At 45.1% G+C, this 24,466-nt stretch overlaps 1 protein-coding gene across 2 annotated transcripts in view; it reads right to left on the bottom strand.

The window, feature by feature from the left end:
- Susd4 (sushi domain containing 4) overlaps nucleotides 1–12,048 on the bottom strand; it is a 117,122-nt gene extending 105,074 nt beyond the window's left edge. The window contains exons 1-2 of one of the 2 annotated variants that reach the window (XM_051186493.1): nucleotides 11,835–12,048; nucleotides 11,050–11,232 (exon numbers count right to left, since the gene is read on the bottom strand). In XM_051186493.1, the coding sequence (XP_051042450.1) occupies nucleotides 11,050–11,197 (148 nt within the window). In that variant the 5' untranslated portion in view covers nucleotides 11,198–11,232; nucleotides 11,835–12,048. The remainder of the gene's footprint in view (nucleotides 1–11,049; nucleotides 11,233–11,834) is intronic. The other variant, XM_051186494.1, reaches the window with a different exon arrangement.
- Nucleotides 12,049–24,466: the final 12,418 nt, after the last annotated feature.

Genomic DNA, 24,466 nt, shown 5'->3' with positions numbered 1-24,466 from the left:
CTGGGTAGTTTTACATCAACACGACACTACCTAGAGTTACCTGAAAGGAGGGAACCTCAGTCTAGAAAATGCCTTCACAAGTTCCAGCCCTTAGACATGTCTTAAGCAGTGGTTAATGGGGGAGGGCCCAGCCTTTGTGGGCAGGTCATCCCTGGGCTGGTGGTTCTGGGTTCTTTAAGAAAACAGGTTGAACTAGCCCTTTGGGGCAAGCCAGTAAGCAGCACCCTTCCATGGTCTCTGCATCAGCTCCTGCCTCCAGGTTCCTGCCCTCATTGCTTTTGATGATGGATTGTGAGTGGAATAAACCCTTTCCTCCCTAAGTTGCTTTTGGTCATGGTGTTTCATCACAACAATAGTGACCCTAACTAAGACAACATGAAACTTGTAGGGGATATTTATACACACAGCGTGACAGACCCCCAGCCATGGCCTTTCTCCCTCTTAGCTCAGCTTTCTGCACAGTTGCCAGAAGCACCCAGAACTGGGACTCTAAAGCACTGTTCTAATAATAACATAAAAGTATCCCAATAATAACATAAACATAAGATAAAAGCTCCCAAACAGGAGGGAGTATTCAATAACCCGAATCAAGTGTATTTGGTTTTGCTTTTAAATTCTTATTGGTATCAATATTGATGAGCTGCACAGCTCCTCAGTCTCCAAGCTGGCTTTTCCTCCCAGCATTACCTGCTGGACCTCTTCTCCCACACTCCCCTCCTGGGAAAGCCCAGCCCCTTCCACAGTCCTCTTGAAACAGATGACACACACATCTTCATCTCCAGCCCTAACGTCCCTCCTGAGCATCAGACTAAGTTCTCAACTGTCCAACTGTCCGATGGACAGATGGTGACCAAACGTATGTGTCGAGGGCAATGCAGCCTCCTCATCGCTGGAAGGACAAGGCTCAGCAGCGCCTCTTTGTGTCAGTGGGCAGCTCTGGGTGTGTCCTTTCCTGTGTACCTGAGTGGTGGTGACAGGGCACACCCTCCTGGCTGCCACCCCCCATCGGTGATCCCTCCAATGGAGTGCTGCCAGGCTCTGCCAGTAGCTCTCTCCCTTCTGCCACCCTCACATGCCAATGTCTGCCTCAGTTATTTCTGCCTCTTCCCCTCTGCTTAGCTCTCTGTAGTTGAAGCCCTCCTGAGTCAATACAGTTGTTTCCTAACTGCCCTCCAGAGAATAGACATTTGCAGAGGGCAGGGCTTTGTTTCCAACTGTATCTGCCACCTAGTCTTGGATAGATGCATGATAAATATTTAATGAGCAAAGGTTTCTCTACATCTCTATTTTCCATGCTGCTAAAAAATCCATTTCTAAAACAAAATGAAGCAGATCATGCCATGCCCCTGAAGGCCTATTTTTGAAGGTTCCCATCCAAATCGCTAAGTGTTGTGGTTAGCCAGGCATATGGATCTAACCTACCCTCTGTGTGTGCACTTTATCAAGGCTACCCTGAGCTATTCCTTGCCTTCAGCATATAATCTTTCTCCTCCTAGGACTCTTTTCATTCACACTGCTCTCCCTTCTTTAAAAAAACAAAAAACAAAAAACAAAAAACATCATCTTCCAACACCTTCTTCACCTGGAAACAATTTTATTGATCAAGGCTTGGCCCCAAAGCCTTTGCGTTTCATGAGCCTCCACCACAACCCCCACCCCTGCCCCGAACCTCAGAGATAAATTACCACTATGAACCCACTGTACCGCATAATGGTAGTTAGTTCCATGGGACCACTGAGACCAAGAATTGGGAGCTATGCAGTGAATGCCTTCACCAGCCATCTACCTTGACCTGTGCTGTAGGACATGTAAATATTACTCTGTATCCCTTCCAGGCAAAGAAGACTCTCTGGCGGCTCACTCCCAGGGCAGTAAATGTGGCAATTGTTCATTGTCAGTTTGTTCTGCACGATATTGGCACCTCGGGGAGCTATGACACCCTCCCCCCATTTTCACAGAACCTAGGGAAGTAACTCCTTTCACAGAGAATGAAACCAAGGCAGCCAGTAAGTTACCATTCCTCTGCCCAGTGGTAAAAGCAGCAATGAGAACTGGTTACTCTCTAAAGCCACTGTGTCTGCCCAGTGCTTGCTCCCAGAATCCATAGCGTACTCACCAACTCAATATTAAAAGTAAATGCCTTCCACCTACAAGACAATGGTATAAATAGTATGACAATGGAAAAACAAAACAAAACAAAATGTGCCCTCTACTTCTATTCCAAAGCAAATGTGGAGGCGGGTAGAACCTGGGCAAGACTTTTAAATGGACACACAGTAATTCATAACTGAATTCTTCTTAAACAGATAAACTAAAAGTTTCTTAAATTGATTCCCTATTTAAATATAATTCAATGAAATTTAATTCCTCTATTTAAATAGGAGCCTCCTACCACCCCCCACAAAAAACCTGTGTGTGTGTGTGTGTGTGTGTGTGTGTGTGCTGTATACATATGCATGTCTTCATGGGGCATGCACATGCCTGTAAGTGTGTATATGGTGACTAGGGATTGATCAGGCATCCTCTATATTTCTCTACCTTACTTTTTAAAATAATTTATTTACTGTTTTGAGTGCACTGGTAGTTTCCCTACACATATGTCTGTGTAAGAGTGCCAGATCCCCTGGAACTGGAGTTACGGACAGTTGCATACTGCCATGTGGGTGCTGGAAATTGAACCTGGGTCCTTCCTAAAGAGTAGTCACTGTTCTTAACTGCTGGGCCATCTCTCCAGCCCTATGCCTTATTACTTTTTTAGATTTATTTATTTTATTTAAATGTTCATGAGTGTTTTGCTTACAGATATGCACATGTACCATGTGCCTCGGATACCCTGGAGCAAGAGTCCTGAGCTGTAAAATAGGTGCTGGAGACGAACTCAGGTCTTCTGGAAGAGCAACAAGCAGTCTTACCTGCTACACCAGCTCTCCACCCCACCACACACAACTTATTCTTGAGACAGGGTATTTTACTGAATTCAGAGCTCACCAATGGCAACACTGGCTGGCAAGCCCCGGGAACCTTCTGTCTCCACCTACACAGCACTGGGATTGTCTGCTGCCAAGCCTGGCTTTTTATGTGAATGCTGGGCTGCTGAATGCTGCCTCTGTGTCTGTGGGTTAGATTGGGTTATTAAGACCCTATGTTAGTTAACAGAAACCCTTGAAAGGATAACTGAAAAATCTCTCACACGATTAAGTCAATCTGATTTCCATAAAACCAGTAGATCCTGTTATCCTTCTCATTTTTTTTTTAAAGTCAATCTCTGAGTATAAGAGCGTAAAGTCCAGAAACTCTGTCTACATTCTTTACTGAAAACCTGAATTTTGTAACTAGCTATATCAATACCAATGTTGTGGAAATACCAGCATTAAATCCACTATGAGAACATATTTTGTGTCTTTCTTAAAAGAACTTCTCCCCCACACTGGCTCATTTAATCCAATCACACATCTATATAAATGCAAGCAGACCCAAGAAGTAAGGTGGTTTTGTATTTTGTTACTGTTAGAAAAAATAAGGGTATAGTTTGAGTGACCTCCCTTGTCTATCTCTTCTGCCACACTGGTCAACCATTTCAAACAGAAGCAAGAGACAGCCAAGCACAGCCTTCTTTTCTAAAGAGCCCTGTCCTTCCGTGTCCTCCTTTGAAAGCTCTGTTTATCAGGACAATGATGAAGTGACCACTGATCAAGCTTACTCAGCTCTGCGATTCTTCCCACTTCTTTGCATCCAAATCCATTCCTGGAGACTCAGATCAAGTTCAACCACACAGTCGGGGTCCCAAAAGCGCATAGCCTGTGGAGGCTACAGGAGCTTCTGGCATATCCACTGTGGATACACTGGAGGCTCACTCATGCTGTGCCCCAGGTTTAATGTCACTTCTGAATAATGTCAAGGATTTGCTTTCATTTGACTTCTCTGATATTCCCAATTTACCTTGTTTAAGATTAATAAAGCAATTACAATACGCCAATTAAGAAGCTATTTCAAAATGCACTTTCAATTCCAGTTTGTGAGCAACTCACTTAATTATTTCTATTTGTTTTTCTTCTTGAGTGGGTAACTTCTCTTAGAGTGGTTCAGACATGTTTTTCGTCAAGATGAAGGAAAACCAGGCCATGTTCCTCCCCAAATTCAAGCTCAAGTTCATCTATCCAGCATGTCGTCTTGGGGAGGAGACATGCCCAAGTAACTCTGGGATCTTGTGAGTCACCACAGATCATTCTTCCTCCAATTTAACATTTCCAGGGAGAAATGTCCCCTTGGGCTCAAAGGTCCTAGTTGTCACTGTCTCTCCTCAGTGCTCGGATTACAGATGTGTGCCTCTGTGTCTTGCTCCCTAATGTGGCTTTAGCTGACCATTCGTAGATACTAGGGGAGCAACCTCACTGGGGATGTCTCTTAAATAAAGAAGTAAAAGATGGGAGAAATATTAAAAAAAAAAGCTGGGGGGGGGGACTCCTCTTGGTGCATTCAGCAATTACAGGTAGTGACACATACAAAATCTGTTTGCATTGTTTTTAACACACTAAGCACATGCTAGCTGAGGGATCATTAACACTTGTTCAAAGTGCATGGAAACTGCAAGGAAAGCTGTCACAACCCCTAGAAGGGGTTGGTGAGCATGCATGTCACTTGTCCCAGAAACCAGGCATCACTTTGCTCAAAGCAGGTGTTAGTCAAGGAACTTCCCATTCTGACCTGGGGAACAGGTTCTCAGCTTTCTGGTCTCTTACCGTTATCTACCCAGAGTCCAGGGTTCAGGAACCCTAGCCTCTACTTCATTCCAGATTATGGAATTTTCTTGTGGATTCACCAGTATATTTATGGCCCTTTCTGATCACAATACCAAAGTTCCCTTATGTCAAGGTAGGGAAGGCCACTTTTTAAACTATTGGATAATTTCAGCTTAAATGGACACTTTTGGGCCAGCTATCATAAAAATTGGGTTGGGTAGATGTATTAGAGATTGAACTCATCATGTCCTGGCATACTAAGAGAAATGATGTAATGAAAATGACAAGTGGCCTAATCTTGTCACCCCTCAGGATAAATAATGGCATATACCATGCACATTCACCATGAGAAATTAAATGAGGTTACATATGTATTGGAATAGGTGTTGGCACACACAAAGAATGCTCTAGGCATTTGCAATTAGTATTATTGATGATTTGGAAATTTTATCAATCGCTTGGATTTCAGCCAGCTCAACATTTTGTCCCATCTTTTCTCAATCTTCCATGGTCAGTGGTAGTTGAACAGTAGAAAAATGGTACATTGCATGCATGAGACTAAGCATCTTTTGCATCTGCCATAGATGTTGCTGTGTGTCTTGGCAAAAGGAGACCATGTTTATAAATAAGCTAAAAAGCTTGTTCATTTGGCCCTTTCTTTCCTTCAGTTCAGAAGCAATGATCCTGGTGACCTATTTAGATGTACCATTACCCCTTGTGGTTATTTCAATTATCAAGCACTGAAAAGGCTTGCAAAATCAGGCAAGGATAAAGAGAAGCAATCTGAATTTAAAAAATCATTTTTTCTCATCAGTATCAATAAATAACACTAGACTTTAAATTGAACTAAAAATCTATATTAAGAATTTTTTGTGAAAGTCATTTGCATTTCAACTTTTAAGAAGTTTTATTTGTATATTTCCTTGGGAGCAAAATCTAATCCCCTTATATGTGTATATCCAGGGTATGAGATAAAGCCAAATGATAGAAGATAAATGGGTAAGGCAGCTAAGAGCTTAGAACCCAGTAATTCCTGAAAGCCCCCCTTATTGTAAGTGCACATTCCAAGAATCTCTCAGGATGCTTTTATCCTATACATATATACCTATGATAAAGTTAAATTTATATGTTAGGCAATAGTAAGGAATTAACAATACCAAACAATAAAACCAAACATTCATAACATATGCTATAACACAGGTATTATAGATATTATCCTAAATATCCTACTGTATTATATACTGGACAAAGGGATTAATTTATATTCTATGCCGGAGCAACTGGGCAGGTTGGTGAAAGACATCCCCATGCTACTCAAAGTGCCACTCCCACTTTATTGCTTATTCTAGACTTTTCCATTGAATATTTTCAGTCCATGGTGATAACCAGCAACAGAAATCAAGGAAACAAAACTGCAGACAAGAGCTGACTACTTTAATATATTATTCTCAGGCCATGAGGACACGGCAACTGAAATCCATGCAGCCATGTAAGGGAAGAAGCTGAACTTGAACCCTGTTCACCCTGGAAAGAATGCAGAGCCTTTGTCCTCACTTGTAGGCCTTTGGGGAACACTGGAAATACATCCCAGACACCAAGAACAGAATTGCACAGCCACTTTTCTTCCTTCCTAATCAGTATCCACTGGGTCAAGCTCTTCATCTACACCCATTACTCTAGGGAATTAGAGAAGCACTAGGTCCCTCTGACTTGCCCCTTCTCTTCTGGCTTGTGAAGTGTGAGATTTGCTACTTGCTATGGGAAGTCCTTCTGCAAACCCAAAGCTTTGGAATCTCACCTGTCAATAAGCTGCTTCCATGCGGCTTAAATTACCACAGGCTTTGTTGAGGAAATATGTGGCTGGAGTTTTGGGAGTTGGGACTTCATTGATTAGGTTCAGCTTGAAACAATGGATTCAGACACAGCATTGCAGGAAAAACTTCTACTCAGCCACAGATAAAAGTTTTCGCATTAAAACTCCAAGACACTCACATCTACAAACCAGTTGACCACTCAGGAAGCTTTTTTCTATGTGCTGGCAGTCAGACATAGCCTCATGACCCATGATACCTCACCCTCCCGGGCTAAATTCAGACAGAACTGTTACTCGTTTGTGCTGACTCAGTAGCGTGGAAGTGGGATGTATAGCTGTCTGACATTACACTCCTGTTCCACTGATGTGACACATTCAGGGTGCTCCTAAGGCACTTAAGAAAAGACTCCAGTTATCTGTCCTTCTACATATTGGCTCGCTGTGGCCTTAGAGTCTGCATTCATGAAGTTATTCTCTATTCTCTGATGAGTCCCATCATGCGATGCGTCCAATCATGTGATCATCTCCACATCTCTGTACAAGATATCTCTGCTAAACCCCTCCCACCCACCCTAAGTGTCCTCTCTGTCTCTGAAACCCTTCCTGATTTCTCCTCTAACCTTCCCCAGAAAACCTCCAACTGGATGTGGCTTCAACTTTTCATAGCTTGTCCACCCACAGTATCTGGTTTCTAAATGGTGAAGCAGAAATTGAGGTATCTTTCTCTCTTGCTTCCAGCTGACATTAACTAATCATCTGGCCATAAATTAGATGCTGCACTGGTGCCTAAAACATAAAAATGTGTCAGTCAAGATCCTTGCCCTCAGTGAGCTTACAATGACATGATAAAGCCTTGCTTCATAGAGTATTGGGAGCCCAGGAGAGCGGAGAATTTACTGACTGGAGAAACACATGTGATGGCACTTAGGTTATACTTAGGGTTGTTGACTGGGAAATTAAGGGAAGGTTCTCTTAGTTTAAAAGAACAGTATGAGCAATAGGCCCTGGTTAGAGGTGGGGTACAAGTACTCAATGTTTATTGAATGAATAGATCAAAGATGGCCCAAACTATAGCATTGTCTTAGCTACTACTTCTCTAAGACCTTCTACAGTTACTGAGTGTCTCTGGCATTTCCGTCCTTGATATCAACTCCTTAAGATTTGTAAAAATCCTCCTTATTTTATATATAAGGAGGCTGAGACCCCCACCCACCCATACACACCAAAAATCTGAAAGCTAGCAAGTGTCAATGCCCACCCTGAGTCCCCAATAATAGAAGGAGTTCATCTTTGAGGGGTAATTTGTAGAGCAAAGTCTAGGTCCTCTTCCTGTACATCTGGGTGGACCACTCTAGTCATCCCTCAGAACCCAGGCTTCTGGAAAAGTAGACAGATGCAAAAGAAAAGCAACTGAAGCCACAGTGCATTAGGATTTGGGGCACAACGGGGTCCTGGACCCCCACAAGCCTGGTGGGAGCCCACTAGGGAATCATCATTTTCAGAGACTCCAAATGAGGGCCCTTCTTCCCAGCACCCAGCTGACAACAGACAGCTCAGAGAGAGCCACCCAAAGTCATCACAAGCTAAACCGGGCTTATCAAAAGCTCTCCTAGGGCTCAAAGAGTTGAATTGGATCTCTGGCTTCCCAGGACAAAGCATTTCGGTTTTGATAGAGTTCTTTTCTCTCCCCTCTTTTGTCTGATCATTTTCTCAATTTCTCCCTCTCTAGCTCAGGCTTTTTCTGTGATGCTTACATTGGGTGAATGTTTCTCCCTCCCCATCCCAGCTCAAACTATTATATCTAGCCATTGTGGTGTTCCTTTTCCTCTGAAAGCAATCAAAAATGAAAATCCCCATTTCAGAAGAGTGTCTATTAACTATGCACCTTTTTGTGGATTAAAAAAGGAAAGAGCTCACTGAGGACTGACTTCAGCTGTGTTTCACCTACAGATTAGATGCTGGGTGAGACTTCTGCATCTGGTAATCGAGAAAGAGGTCAGGGAGTCTGGAGTAGAAGCCACTTACTGTAAAGAATAGCTTAGTCTAAAGCACTAATCAAACTGTGGTCTTTGGACCAGTCAAAAAGGCTTAGCCCAGGAGTTTATTGAATATAGACCCCTGGGGCTGAAGAGATGGCTCCAAAGTTAAGAGCACCTGCCTTTCTTCTAGAGGACCTGAGTTCATATCCCAGCACCCATGTGCCTCTCATGACTGCCTGTACCTCAGGCTCCAGGAAATCCAGTGCTCTCTTCTGACCTCCTCAGGAACCAGTACAAACATGGGAGACACACACAAATAAACAAAAATAATAAATTAAAGAACATAGACGTGCAGACTCCCAGGGACCACTCAAAGCCAGCGGAACCAAGATCTATCTTTTAACAAGTTTCCAGGTGACTTACGCACACATGGACATTTTAAAAGCAGAGATCTGAAGCAACAGTAAATTCGCCTTTATTGTCAACCTAGAGACTACATAGATGTCTTTTCTAAGAAAGTAAACCTGTCTTGCCAATGTCTTTGGATGTCCCCCTCCATCCTTTCCTGCCCACACTGTGGATTCACAAAGGAATCCTAAAATGATAAGCATTCCCCTACAAATCATCGTCAGCCCAACAAAGCGTTGGAGGTGAGATCAGACGGGTGGCCAGCCATTCTGCAGCAGATGAACCCTAGAAGGAAAGGGCTCTGACACAAAAGGATGACAGGGAACCCTTACCCCCACCATTTCCAAGGTTCCGGAAAGGGACAGGAAAAGACACCACCATATAAACTACAAAGGTAACTCGTGAGTCCAAAGGGTCTTGCTAAGAATCTGGGAAAGCTCTGAAAACAATGGATGAAGCCGAGAGCATAGCCTTTAAGTTTAGACCTCACGCAACAGCAGAGATACAAGGAGATGGACTCTGATAAGCATTTGTCATCTATGTGGGAGACATGGGCCAGGACGATAGAAAATCACCAGACCTTGGTTATAAGGACCAGGAGCTAGACCTGAAAGACCAGAGAGAGGAAAAGCCCAGGGCCTGTTTACCCACTGATCCCCATGTTCTCATGAGGTAGAGCTAGTATCCAGAGAGGGGAGAACCCTGGCAGGCCACAAAATCAAGGTCTGGACTCACAATTGACCTTGTCCTCTGTGAGGAGGGCAGCTGCCTCAGAGGCGTTTCTAGTGAAAACTAAATAACAGCACAAAAAGTTATTCCTTGGAAGAAATAAAATGAAAATAACCACCCCACCCACCCTATCCAAAGCCAAAGTCAGACTTTTCTCTGATTCTGACTCCTTGCACACCGCAATAAACATTTTCGTACCCATGTAGAATGCCTGAATGGCTGACTGCTCTGTGTCAAGGCCTGTGTTGTCATTCCCCTCCCCCCAGTTTTGCTAAATTTCCACTCACTTATTAGATCCCTCTTCACCTTCAAAGTCTCCGAAACAGCGACATTTTCCAATGTGGAAATGGTTCATTTATGCCAAGCAATACTTGCTTATCATCTAATGACAATCTACTTAGGCATCCACAGAGTTGGTTATGAGAACACAAACTTGTCCTTCCCATATCCACACCAGCAAGCTCTCAAGGAATATATGGAACAGACAGGAATGATGGACAGTGGTGCACAAGGGAGAAAGGAAGATACTTAAGCAGGGAAATTCAGACAGGAACTCCATCTGTCTTCCTCTGCCACAGCCAAAAGATAACCCTCTCCCTTGGAGTCAAGTACCTTATAGATGGGCCGCCTACAGACACTAGGGCTATCCGTTTATTTCAGTCAACATCCACTTTTTTACTTGATCCCCACCCCCTTGTAAACCAGAACAAGCTAAGCAGTCTTTCAGAAATGCATCTGAAGCTCTGCACCCTTCCCCACCCCCAACAGCCACCAACGTGCCTCAACACACCACCTCCAAGAAAGAGAAAGTTAACTTTCAAATAAACCTGTCCTTCAACAAGCCTGACTGTGTTTCCAGACTCATCACTTTCTTAAAGGTGGTTATTCTAGTGTTGCCAAATCCAGAAGCCAAAACCTGAACTGTCTGAAAAATGCAAAGATCAAAGGTCAGAGGTCCACAAATACACCGTCGTTTTCCTCTCTTCCTTCCTTCCTTTCCTTTCTCTTTCTTTCTTTCTTTCTTTCTTTCTTTCTTTCTTTCCTTCTTCCTTCCTTTCTTTCTTTCTTCCTTCCTTTCTTTTTTCCCCTCTTCTATCCCTCTTTTTTCTTTCTTGACCAAAATGGGAATAATAAACCAGGCTTTTTGTCCTTCCTTCAAAAAAGCCCAATTGGGCAGCTGGTGGGTGTGCGAACCTGCACCGGTTCCACAGAATTTTCCGTGAACTCCAGGGGTTCTGCAGAAGGCTGGGGCACAAGAATTCTGTTTCTCAGGTACCCCTAAAGTCTGCATGTATGCAGGAGTTGCAGTCCTGTCCTGTCAGCAAAGGCTCCCCTCCCTGCTGGGACGTCCAAGGCTCCCCCATCACAGAGGGTCACTCACCACCCGTGAGCTGTGCTGGGCCAAAGCACAGCGCCAGTTGAAACCACAAGATCACCGCCAAGAGTCTCTGGGGGGACTGAGGCTGCTGTTGCTGCAGCTGCTGCTCTAGAAATCCATCTCCATTGCTCGGGTTCATTCCATGATACATCTTTCATCCACAGAGGGCATCCAGCTTGCAAGAGTCTGCAACCAGGAGCGGAACACGACAATAACCCCGGGTTGCCTGGGCTCTGGGGCCACGCTCTCCCTCCTCCGCCCCCGGGACCCGGTGCCTGGGCTTTGCGGGCTCCATCCCGGTTCGCCCCTGTGCAGCCCCCGCCCCCTTTCTCACGGCGAGATCCTCCTGCCACCCCCCATGCAGGGTCCAGAGAGTAGCAGCCACCATGGGATACTGCGCGTGCGGGAGGGTGGAGGATGGGAGAGAGGACAGGGGTTAGTGCACGCTGGCTCTAGGCTGGTCCCTGGGATTCAGCGGTTGTGATCATGACAGGAAAGTCTAAAGCCTTCTAGCATCAAGCCGCTGAGAAAACACTTTTCCCCGGGCCTGTACATTTTACTCGCAGGAATCTCACAATGTGCCCCCTGCTGCCCCCCCCCCCCGCTACTTCTCTGCTTTTCCAGGGATTGGGAGGGTCCTATTGCCCCAGTCCCCTCTGAAATCTGAGCTGTGATTTTTATTTTAAAAATTCCACCCTTAGGGGTGCTGAGCCCGGAGCCAACTCGCCCAGGCCGGCCTGTGCGTGCCTCCCGGGGCAGACAAGCCCCTTCCGGGCTCCGGCTCTTACCTGTGGGTCTCATGCATGCAGCTTCCTTCCCTCCTCCGCCTCCTCCCCCCGCCAGTCTAACCCGCATCTGTGCGCGACCTCTGCTGCCGCCGCTGCGCGAGCGAGCGAAAGAGCGAGACGGAAGCCTTGGCGGCTGCCGGGCTACACCGCCCCCGCCCGTCCCGCCGCGCGCTCCCTTCCCGGGCTCCCCCGAGCGGCCGGGGGAGGGGGGTCGGGGGTGACAAGGACCAAGGCGGCCGGGCTGCGCGCCCCCGAGGAGGCGCTCGCGTGCCCGCTACCTGAGCTCGGGAGCGCGCTGCGGCGGCGCGGGGAGGGGGAGGGAGGGATGAGGCGGGGGCGCGCGCGGGGGAGGACTGGGGCGCGCAGGCCTGCACGCGCCTCCCTGGATCCCAGCCAGCAGTAGTGGTGGGGGTAAAGGGATGGCGAGGGCGGAGGAGGACGCCACGGCCAATGGGAAGCCGGCGCGCCTGCACCTGTCGGGCACGAGTCGCCAGGCGGCGGCACACGCGCACACGCATATGCACGCACACAGACTCAGGCACACGCACGCGCGCACACGCCCAGGTCTGCACCGCGATCCTTCACCGGTGGCCTCTGGTGCCCTGTGCGCATCACCACAGGGTGAGATGGCGAAGGTGGCCTTAGGTAGAGGGATCCCACCCAGGACCATCATCGACGACCGGGTTAACTTGAATGGGGCGGAGTGAGTTCGTTCCTTACTAAAAACCTCAAGTACCTAGTGACCCCAGAGCACCTCCGCGGGCTCTGCGCTTCTCCTAGAGCCCAGAGGACGATTCGAGGAGGCTGGGTCTCTGTGCCCTGTCCCTTGCACCCTTGGCATTTGCCCTCTTGGCTGCCTTGGAGATGAGTGCATCCCTCGGAGCTTTCTCTCAAGAGTCTCTCTCTCCCCCAGGGAGGCTATGGGTGCCAATGCAGAAAGCTGGGTATCACATGAAAGGGATGCTTATGGCCCATGGGTAAGAACCGAAAAGGATGAAGATTCCCCTGGTCAACTGTCCCTTTCTGGTATCTTGTAAGTTCAGCCTGCTGCGAGCTCTGTTCTCCCAGCCTATTCCTGCCTTTTGCAGTTCCCCAGCAAGCTAGGCCTCCCTCTGCGGGTTGGGCTCCTAGGGCCCAGGTTCCAGCCTTAGTGATTAAGGGGTGTGTCCTAATGAGGCTGTGTAGGCAGGCAGTATTTTCCAACCACTGGCACTCCATTATTCTGTAGCAATTTGTAGATATGAAAAACCATGCTTCTGATACAGCTACCAAATCATCCCATCCTTCTATCGACTTTCCCAAACTCTTACATGCTAAAGGTAGTTGGGAAATTACAGCTTTTACTGTGTCGGCTCTTACTGTGAGGAATTTTAACAAATTTTTGAAGGAGAAATTAGCTTTCAGGAGATAAATCAAGTTCAATTTTTTTTCGATGTCTGCTTTGCCCAGAGTAACTTTAACATTTTTGGCTATAGCAAATGCATTCCTGCTAAGGCATGTACTTTGAGGCCCCAAAATATTGCTTGGGTATTTTCCCATGTTTCCAAGGTCCCAAAATTGTTTGCTGCAAATTGAAAATGTATTACAGTTTTTTCTCAATAAAATGTCTACCCCGTTTTAAATAGCTGTCAAGTCCACAGGGCTCAGAACTGTTGAGCATACAACAAACATATCTGAAATCTTCCTCTTAGCTGCAACAGTCAAGGTTTATACAGAATGCCAGGGTCAACATGAATATTCATCAGGCCCAAATATGGGGTCTATGCTTAACTCTGCTTTCTGACATAGCAGTGTCCAGCTGGGACTACAGCTCAGTAGTAGAGCATCTGCCTAGCTTTGGTATGAGGCTCAGGGCTCCATCCCCAGTACCATAAAAATTAAATCGTTTGCGAACAAGGTTGTGTAGCTTCATCCAGTACTTGAGGCAGCCTGTTGTATTTGCCTATAGCATCCTTATGTGGGTTTGCTCTTCTACTGCTGGAAAAAAAAAAAAAAAAGCTGACCAAAAGCAACTTGGGGTGTGTGTGTAAGGTTCACTTGGCTTACAAGTTATGGTCCATCACTGAGGACAGCCAGGGCAGGATGCTGAAGTAGAGACTATGGAGTAATGCTGTTTGCTTACTGCTTTACTTTCCATGGCTTGCTTAGCCTGTTCACTTATTACAGCTTAAACCCACCTGCCCAGGAATGGTACCCAGCCCCCACCCCTGACACACATACAGTAGGCTGGGCCCTCCTGCACCACTCAGCATTTAAGAAAATATCCCCCACAAACATGGCCACATGGAGGCAATTACTCAGTCGAGAGTCCCTCTTCTTGGATATGTCTAGGTTTATGTCAAGTTGGCAAAAGCTGTAACAGAACCAAAAGCTACCCTTCCTGAAACTTCACCTGTGGTTCTGCCTCTCCTTTCCTGGCCCATGCAGCTCAGCCAAATTCTTCTTGAAGACAGACTTTCAAGGGCTGGAGAGATGACTCAGTACTTAAGACCACTTGCTGTTCTTACAGATGATTCGAGTTTGATTCCCAGCACCTACATGGTAGCTCACAACCATCTGTAACTCCAGTTCTAGGGTACCCAATGTCCTTACCCTCTTCTGATCTCCATGGGCATCAGACATGCATGTAGTGTACACACATACATGCAGGCAAAAAATTTATGAACATAAACTTAATAAAATGAGAGACAGCATTTCATCCAAGTGGAGGTAGATCATGCTCCCTTGCCTTTCCCTTCTCTGGATCATATGTAGTCACTCCCCTTGATGTGACAATTCCCAGGTTCCTCACTAGCTTGTGGTCAAACTAGAGGTGACAGATCTCCCCAGTGCCCACTCAGCTCTAGCACTGAGGGCTTGTTTGGAAAAGGAAGCATATGGTATGATCACTCTGTGCTCTCGCCCATGCAGGATAGGACTGGGCGTTCCCACCATTCCCATTCACACAATGGAAGCTTTTGGAAGATGACTACAGCGCAACATGTTGTCAGTCTCCTACATTGTCTCATGGTTTTGTTTTATTTTCCATAGTTGCCATAAAATATCATGAAATTGGTGGCTTACACAACAGGAATTCAATTTTTCCAAGTTCTGGGTGCTGAACATCCAAAGCTAAAGTGGTTTGGGTGCAGATTAGAGCCTCCTGTATGTTCATGTGGCCTAGACACTCTGTGGTACCTAAGACAACCCTGATGGCCTCATTTAAATGTAATTGCCTCTTTAAAGGCCTTGTCTTCAAAAACCAGTCATATTCAGAGGCACTAGAATCTAAAAAATAAGCCATCTTGCCAGGCAGTGGTGGCTCACACCTTTAATCCCAGCACACGGGAGGCAGAGGCAGGCAGATCTCTGTGAGTTTGAGACCAGCCTGGTCTACAAGAGCTAGTTCTAGGACAGCCTCCAAGGCCACAGAGAAACCCTGTCTCAAAAACAAAACAAAACAAAAAAACCATCTTGAATATAATTGGATATACACTTTCTCCAGAAAAGGAGATAGTATGACTCAGTTCTTTCCAAGTGATGGAAAACTTAACCTCCTCTGTCCTTCTCACTCCTACAGGAATTCACTACCAAACTGTAGAAAGCAAAAGCCTCCTGACTTACTCTAAAGACTTCTTAGAGTATTAGACAGACACAGAAGTAGTTGTGAAATTCAGGATAACTTCATCTTCTACTTCCTGCTACTATAACTTAATGCCACAGTCAGGTAATTTATAAATACTGGAGGCTAAGTAGTTCAAGAACAAGAACTACTTCTGGTAAGGGATTTCTTGCTACATTATAGCATGGTAGAAGATACCACGTGGCCAGAAAGAAATGGGAGGGAGGGAAGGAAGGAGAGAGGGAGGGAGAGAGGGAGGGAGAGAGAGAGCGCACTGACACCCATCCTTTTTTCAGAAACTCATTCCTTGTAAGCAACTCACTCCTGGAATAGCATAAGTCCATTCATCAAGATGGAGCCCGCATGACCCAAACAATTCCCATCGGGCTTTGCTTCACTCACTGTGGCACTTGGGGGTTAAGTTTCCAACAGGTGAACCTTCAGGAAAACACTGAAAACTAAAGACAGAAGCCAAGTAATGATCTTTTCTCTTTTCCCTGGGTGTCTTGAATTATGAACATCCAGGAAATGTATAGTCAACTTACTGATGCCCAAACATGCAGGACACGAGGCCAGGATCACACTGAATGCTGTGTTTCTGTAAAGATCCAAAATTCTCTGAAGCTGTGGTCCATCCAGTACATGGGCCCTGGAGGTTCAACCCAATATGTGAGCAGGCAAGTTTCAGGAGCTGCTGAGATAGATAAAGCAGCTCATGTAGACACTAGCAGTTCCCACCTCCTTCATCCATACAAAGTGTGCTCAGTGAGTGGGCACATGGCATTTTTCAGTCAACATATTAGGTACAGAGACTACAAAGACATGAAAATATTCAACAAGTTTATAGCCTATGGGGAAATTAAAAAAAAATAAGTCAACTATTACAGTAGTAAAGCAAAGTTTGGGAGGTACAAATGAGATGATGCCCTGGAACAGGATCCTGGGGGTGGCCTCAATATGTATTGTGAATACAAACACCTGTGTGCCAGTGTGGGTTTGAGGAGAACAAAAGGAATCAAATAGTTCAACAAGTTTCCTGGGCATATAGAACAGCCTAGGCAGTGACTAGGAGGGAAGGGTTAGGGATAGCAACCAAAGACAGAGTTTACAATGCAAGCAGGGAAATGCCAAATGGCACAATGTCTGAGACGCATCTAAGGCCATGCCAGGAGGAGCCTGGAAAGCCATATAGGCAAGTTTAGCTTTGGTCTGAAGACAAAGAGACAAGACTAGGAAGGCATGGACACACTATACAGAGTTCTCCATTCCTCCTTGGCTCACAGACACATGGAAAGGATCACTGACGAATTGGAGAATGCCAGTTAAAGAAATACCTGGTCCCCTCCCCACCCTCTGTGGACTACAGACACATGTGTGAGCATATCAAATGTTTGATGCACATGCAGGGAAAATGAGCATCTCCATTCTACCTCTAAGAACTCAAACTCCTCATGGATTAGCCACGTTTATCATCTGACTCTTCGGTATCTGTCTGGGGGCCTTGCTTCTCTGTATGGGATATCCTTCCCAGGATTAGCCAATGTGTAGAGACAGTAAACCGGAGTCTGTCTATCCACTCCCTCCCCTGGGAATCTTCACACTCAAGATCAGTATTTTCCCCAGGCCCAGGTGCTAGACAATGAGGGGCAGGCCCTGCATCCTTGAGCTGAAATCATCCACCCTGGTCAGACTTATGCCCATTTACCCTGCTTCCAAGTTCTTCCAATGGAAATCACAGCAAAGGTTCTTGGCCATGTCCCCCAAAATTTCCAATCAGCTCTAGTGCCCTCCGCCCTCCATGTGTTCCTGTGGCTGTACATGCAAGGGAGCTGTGAAGGCAATCAAACTTCTGCAAAACCATTTTCACCCTAGTCACTCCTAGTTACTCCTCACCCTGCCAACACTGCACATGAGGGAATCTGGCTCTACTTTTCACTAGTCACTGTCTATTCCAAATGACACTGGTGTATTCACCTAAGGTACTTTATCCGATAGCTGAAGGTGGTACCAGTTCTTGCTTCTACCTTCAAAGCTTGCTTGCAACAGATTGGGCTGGGAGGGATTGGGGTTTTGGTTCAGTTGTAGAAGTTTCTAGCTTGTAGATACATGCATAAATGCACACACACACACATACACACACGCACACACACACACACACACACACATACCACCACCACCACCAACAACAACAACAACAATGACACCTCAAGACTGGTAAAAAGAAAAATACACATAATAAGAGAAAAGGTAGACCTGAACCTAGAACTTAACAACATGAAATTAACATTGAGACTACCATGTGCCAAAATGGGCTAGCGTGGTACTAGAGGAGGGGTAACAGGGATCAGTCCGAGGAGTTTTTTCTTGAGAGAAAAGAGGAGAGGTGTCTGCCTACTGAACAAGTTTGCCTTTTGTACTAGGGACAGAGTAACAAGAGGCAGAGCTGTAAGGCCACATGGGTGTAGTTAGCTCCACTCCACAGGCCTTCAGTGGATTGCTTAATATGGATCATTTTGAATGGATAAAAGCATAGGGATTATTCTTGATTGGTACCTTAGACTGGGGTGATTAGGGAAGGTCTACACTGACTCCGTGTGATATAATAAAAAGTAACATGGCTGGTGGTTGGACCCTCAGTACTCAAAGAGAGAGAGAGAAAGAGAGAGAGAACCAATGACTACCAGCCATTCACCAAAGGCTCAAACCTGGATGACACATAAACAGTGCACAATTAATTAATTTATACATATATTAATTTACTCATCATGCACATTTTTTTGCATCAACCCATGGGAAAGAAGAACAAGTTGTGTGAGGGAGGAACCAGGCCTGAAAGACATATCCATTCTGCACATATTCCATTACCTAGAATGATGTCACAATGGCCGATTATTCACATGGTCTTGCAGATATGCAAAGGAAACTTGGAAATGTAGTCTGGGGCAATTATTCTGTGTGTAGAAAAGGACAACTAGCTGGCTTAAATAAATCTATACATCTAGGGGTGTCCCCACTCACAACATACACATACATTCCTGCATGGAAAGCCTCTTAAGGGCTATGATGGTCTCTTGCTTTTGATTCTTCTCTCAGCAACTCATTCTGCATCGGGTAGGGTTCTTATTTTTGTTTTGTTTTGTTTTGTTTTGTTTTGTTTTGTTTTTCAAGACAGGGTTTCTCTGCATAGCTTTGTAGACCAGGCTGGCCTCAAACTCACAGAGATCTGCCCGCCTCTGCCTCCTGAGTGCTGGGATTAGAGGTGTGCACCACCACCACCAGGCTCGGGAGGAGTTCTTAATGGACAGGCATCTCAAAAACTGAGTAATTTCAGTGTGCAAGGACGGATGCCACTTCAGAGGCCTGGCATAAATATCCAATGCCTAGAATGCCATTTCCGTTCATTAAGTTTCATCACCATGGGTGGGGTAGAAGTGAGACAGAAATAATTCCCGAACCTTCAGCTTTTTATTGAATTTGGAACTGGGTAAATATTTTTAATAACATTAAACTTTGGCCTTTGTATAGCGATGTTTGGTTCTTGGAGTAAATCAAACAAGGGTTGCTAATGAGCTGTTTTAACCTGGTCACCACCTCTGGTTAAATGTTCCACTTCAGTCGGTTACCAGGTAAAGGTGAGTCAGGGCTTTCAGATGCACTCCCAGTGGAGGCTAATTACATTAAAATGCTGCTTTCCTGACCTTTTCCTCTTGTTTTGGGTTTTTGTTTTTGTATTTGTTTTTTAATCACCTTGACTTTTTTGACTTTTTTAGATTCCTCCCTTTACAGTCATTGTCAGCATGGCATGAACATTTTCTTTAAAAAGGCTAATTCGAAGTGATGCCTGGGAAAAGGTAAGAAGGAGAGAAACCTCCACTGTGAAGCCTCTTACTCAACACTTGCCTGGCATTTAACACTTTCCAGAAGATGCTCAGCCACAGGCAAGTCCGTCTAGCAGATGTTCAGCTACAGGGAAGTCCATCTAGGAGATGTCCAGACACAGGCGAGTCCATCTAGGAGATGCTCAGCCTCAGGAAAGTCCACAGAGACACGGAGGCATCAACCAAACCTTCCAGAATCTCAAAGTTACAAACCTGGGCCACATTTTTCATGCATAGAATTCTTTGTTCACACACCCAGCATATTTCAACCCATAGGCAGGCATCAAGTCATATATCATATACCGAGGCCCTGCTCTGAGTGTGGAAAAATACAGAACCAATCAAATGAAAAATCCTTATTCATCTAGAGTTTGCACTCAAGTGGCTGGAAGTAGGCGATAGTTTATCCCCAGCGCCCCCCCTCCAACCCAGAAGTCCTGGGAACTTATGCTCTCTCCTCCTCCCTGCCCCTCTCTCTCCAATGCTGCTTTGTGCCATGCATGTGCAAGATGACAGAGAGCAGGATGGCCTCTTAGCCTTTGTGCTCCCACCAGACCCAAGACAGTGTTAATAAATGCCTATGTGACCTGACTGGACAAACAGATATCTTCATAGAGGCGCAATCAGGTCCTGAGGAAGCGGAATAATGTCTTCCTTCGTTTCCATTACCAGAGGATAGAGGATATCAAAAGAGCTAGCTGCCCAAGAGGGCTATTGCACTGCTCCTTAACTCTGCCTTCTCCCTCTTCATGTGGGACTGGGATGGAAGGGCACAGGACTGAGCCTTCTTTATGATTGTACATCATATTGCAACAAAACCTTGCCATGATTCAGGAATCTTCACTCCCAAGGGAGAATTTTAATTCTATGAGGGTCACAAAGGATAAGGCATAGAACACATCAAGGTCTGTTTGGGAAATTGTGGAAAGTTCATTGCACCTAGAGAGCATGTTATATAGGGCTGTGGGTGACTGTTCGGGCCACCAGGAGGACTTTGAACTTTACTCAAAAGACAATAGGAAGCCCTGTCAAAAAATCTACATCAGGGTAGGAAGAGGCCATTAGATTCCAACTCCTGGATATCAGTCTTGACCTAAATTCTATGGTCACAGTTTGAGAGAAACCTGACTTTTTATATATAGTCCACATTAAAAAGTTTGTATTTTACTTTGCCGCCTGATTCACAGTATATAGAATCAAACATTTAATGAATCAACATCTACCTAAACCACATGGGAGAGTACCAAGTGTCCTGGAGAACAGCTGTCACCTCAGAATGAAAGTGAGGCAGGAAGAGGAAGCCAAGGTGGAGAGCCCACAGCATGGGAAGGACAGAATAGGATAATAGCTTGGGAAGGAGTCAGAGGCCAAATCACAGGCATAGTTTGGCACAGGATGGGACAGCTTCTACCTTGGGCCATAAAGGAAGAAGGTGGAGTTCCAGAAGTGAGCCATTGCTTGGATAAATGTCTCCCAAAGGAGCATGTGTTAAAGGCTTAGTCAGCACCCTGTGACACTAGGGGGAGGTGACAGAATGTGGAGATGTTCTACTGGGTGGTAGAGACAGTGAGAAACGAGGCAGTCTCTCATGGAACTTTTTGCAGGAGGACTTTGTTAAGATGTTGGTAGAAGTTTCAGGTGTGGGTACACAATGGACACAGACCACAAAGAGAAACTCTGGTTCTCTAATGGAGGAGCCACGAGAGTGTACAAAGGGCTCTTCACTTGGCATGGGAGGGCAGGGAAAGGGCACCACTCTACACAGAGTAGGAGGCAGTTAATGGCTTCCTCTAGCTGTGTGACTGTGGCAGCTGCACAAAGGGGCTTTGTATAGCTCCTGTGGACAGAAGTGATTTCTGAGTGCACAGAGAACCACCCACAATTGCTTGAGGTTCTCTAGCCTTGCATGTAGGTGGCTTCGAGTGGAAAAGATCACTGTGCCTTGCCTTCTGAAAACTATTCCATAATATAATAAGCCTGCTTAGGGGCAGAGGCTGGAATTTCAGCGGGCTGAGGGGTTCCTGCCCTACCAACAACGCCAGCCAAGGATTGACAATGGCCTGTGCACTGCAATAGACACACAGTCCACAATCACAGAGAATCACCAGTTACCACACTTCCACTGCAGTGGTATTGTGGTGGTTTGAAAGAAAATGGTCCCTAAAGGGAGTGGAACTACAAGGAGGTGTGGCTTTGTTGGAGGAAGTGTGTCACTGTAAGGGCGGGCTTTGAGATCTCTTTTGCTCAAGCTTCCCTCAGTGAGATAGTCAACTTCCTGTAGCCTGCAGGATGCAAGACTCTCAGCTCCAGCACCAAGTCTTCCTGCATGCTGCCACACCCCTATCCTGATGACAATGGACTGAACCTCTGAAACTGTAAACAAGCCACCCTAATTAAATGTTTTACTTTATTAGAATATGGTCACGGTGCCTCTTCACAGCAATAAAATCCCAACTAGGACAGCTATCTTTCCTCACTTGAACCTTTCTGAGAAAACAAATCGTCTTTGAAGTTAGAAATAATAGGCTTGACTAGCAAAACAGTAAAATAAACAACAAAAGACTCAGATTTTTAAGTTTCAGCCGAAACATTCTTTAAAAATAAGAACACTTATTAAATATATTATCTATGTTGTTTATATTGAGAAGGGTTGCCATATTGGATGAGCCATGAAGGGTAAACTTTGTCCTGTGTGTAAGAACTAAAAGCACATGTGGTCACTGTCGAGTGGCCTGATGACTGTAGTATTATGCCCCTCGAGCCTCCCACTCCCATAGAATTTAGCTCACCTTTGGCTCTGAACACACATGAGTTTTCCCTTAGTTCATGAGAATTTGTTAATTGTCATCTCTGACTAGTAATTGGGTTCAGGTTACCATTGTGAAAAGTATTAAAATCTTAGGTTGTAGCAAACCTACAAGTATTTAAAATCCTCTCTGCTCTGAGTCAAGCACACACATGTTTCTCTGTGAGCAGTGTTAGCCTGGGAGATTTGACAGTGGAAGGCTGAGTAGGAGGTGCTGAGTTGGGTGTGAGGACCCAGATTCTAGTCTGGATCCTATGCCCACTACCACCTTCATGGACCAGAATTTTCAATGGATTCCTCTAGAAACAGCAGGCCCTGCTCAGCATTGACACGGTCAGGTTTACATATAAAGCATTTGGAGGCATGTTCAAGCACATGCTTGAGGTGTGTCAGCCATCATTTTTGCACATATAACCTTTCATCCACATGGAATATTTGCATTGTGGTTGTTTCCATGGCAACTTAACTTGCCTATTTCCAGGTTCTTAACCTACTATTTTCTTTTTCTTTTTCTTTTTTTAAGAAAGATGTTGTTTATAGGCTAGAATGTTCATGCTTAGCACTCTATTAGCATAAATACATCCTAAGCTGTTGTTTTTCATTTATCTCCTTGTTTGTATGTTTTGTTTTTTCTTGTTCTGTGTTCCTGATGTCTTCCATGAGTCCACTGTGCACTGTCGGCAGATGTAGAGAGCTGTCCAGGCCTTTGTTTTTAGCTATTGTTACTTGGAGTCATGGATTTTTCTGTGCAGTAAGGACACAATGGAGGTGGGGAATAAAAGACCCTAAATCCTGCGACATAGAAAGTATATCATGAAACTGAATTCTGAAAATTATTTGTTCTACTATCCAGGATTTGACAACAAACAAAATAAAACAAAAACCCTTCTGACTTAAATTTTATACTCTTAGCAAAGCTGACTTTGGGGGCTGGAGAGATAGCTCAGTCAGTCAAGTAGTTGCCTTGAAGACAGAAGGACCCATAAAAAGTTAGGTTCGGTCCTGGAGTCCAGTTGTAGAGAGGTGTGATGAGTAAAGGGGTCAAGACCATGTTGGGGAAACCCACAAAAACAGCTGATCTGAGCAAGTGAGAGCTCACTGACTCCAGAATGACAGCTGGAGAACACACATAAGACCAAATTAGGCCCTGAATGTGGGTGTCAGTTGGGGGGCTTGGGGAGTCTATGGGGCTGCTGGCAGTGGAACAAGTATTTATCCCTAGTGCATGAACTGGCTTTTTGGAACCCATTCCCTATGGAGGGATACTCTCTCAGCCTAGTCATGGGAGGGAGGGTCTCTGTCCTGCACCAAATGATGTGACACTTTGATGATTCCCCATGGGAGGCCTCACCCTCTTTGCAGAATGGATAGGGGTGGGATGGGGAGGTGGTTAGGGAGGACAGGAGGGAGAGGGAGCTAGGACTGGTATGTAAAATAAGATTTCTTTAAAAATAAAAAGTAAATAAGTATTTTTTTAAAAAGCCAGGTTCAGCAGTGAGCACAGGTAATCTGAGTAATGGAGACAGGAAAGCAGGAGGCAGATGGGTTCATGGAGGCTCAAAGACCAGCTAGACTAGCCTAGCTGGACAAGTCTCTGCCAAGGGAGAGAGACCCTGTCTCAGATGAAAGGTGGAGGGTGCCTGAGAAATGATACCCAATTTTGTTCTCTGATCTTCATGTGTGTGCCATGTGCAAGTGTGGGTGTGTGTGACACACACACATCACAAAAAAAAAGAAGGAAAAGAAAAAAGAAAGAAAAACCAAAGAGATTTCAAAGCAATAAATTTCTATAAAATAAAAATCATGCATGTGCCAAAAGCTTTTATTTACAGCCCAAGCACTGGGAAGTTTGCGGTACCTTGAGCATCTCTGCCCAATAAAAACAAATCAGGATGGTTGATCAATGGGTGATCAACAGAGAGGTTGATCAATGGGTGCTAAGTAACAGTCACGTGACAGCATGGCTCATCGGAGCTAACAAACAGTAGGCGACTAACATTTGTGTACTATACATGTCAGAAAAGGAGACAAAGGTATTTCACAAGTTCCACCATAAAGAGATGACAAATGTTTGAGGAGACATATTTGTTTATCCTGATCTAAACATCCCATGATATGTGAATATATCAAAATACTACACAGCATCCCATGAATTTGTAATTTTTATGTGTTAAACTTAAAAAATCTTTCACACAAAAATAAGCATACTATAATATATTATATCCACACATATGTAAATTTAAATCTCCCAGTTCATATCAGAACAAGTGTAAGCAGCATGAAATTAATTTTGACAATATATTGCATTACTCTGATGGGCTTGAAATATCATCATGTTAAATGTAAC

Source organism: Phodopus roborovskii, unplaced genomic scaffold (assembly GCF_943737965.1).
Source record: "Phodopus roborovskii unplaced genomic scaffold, PHOROB, whole genome shotgun sequence".
Taxonomy (NCBI): Eukaryota; Metazoa; Chordata; class Mammalia; order Rodentia; family Cricetidae; genus Phodopus; species Phodopus roborovskii.
This window is presented reverse-complemented; position numbering and strand designations above follow the sequence as displayed.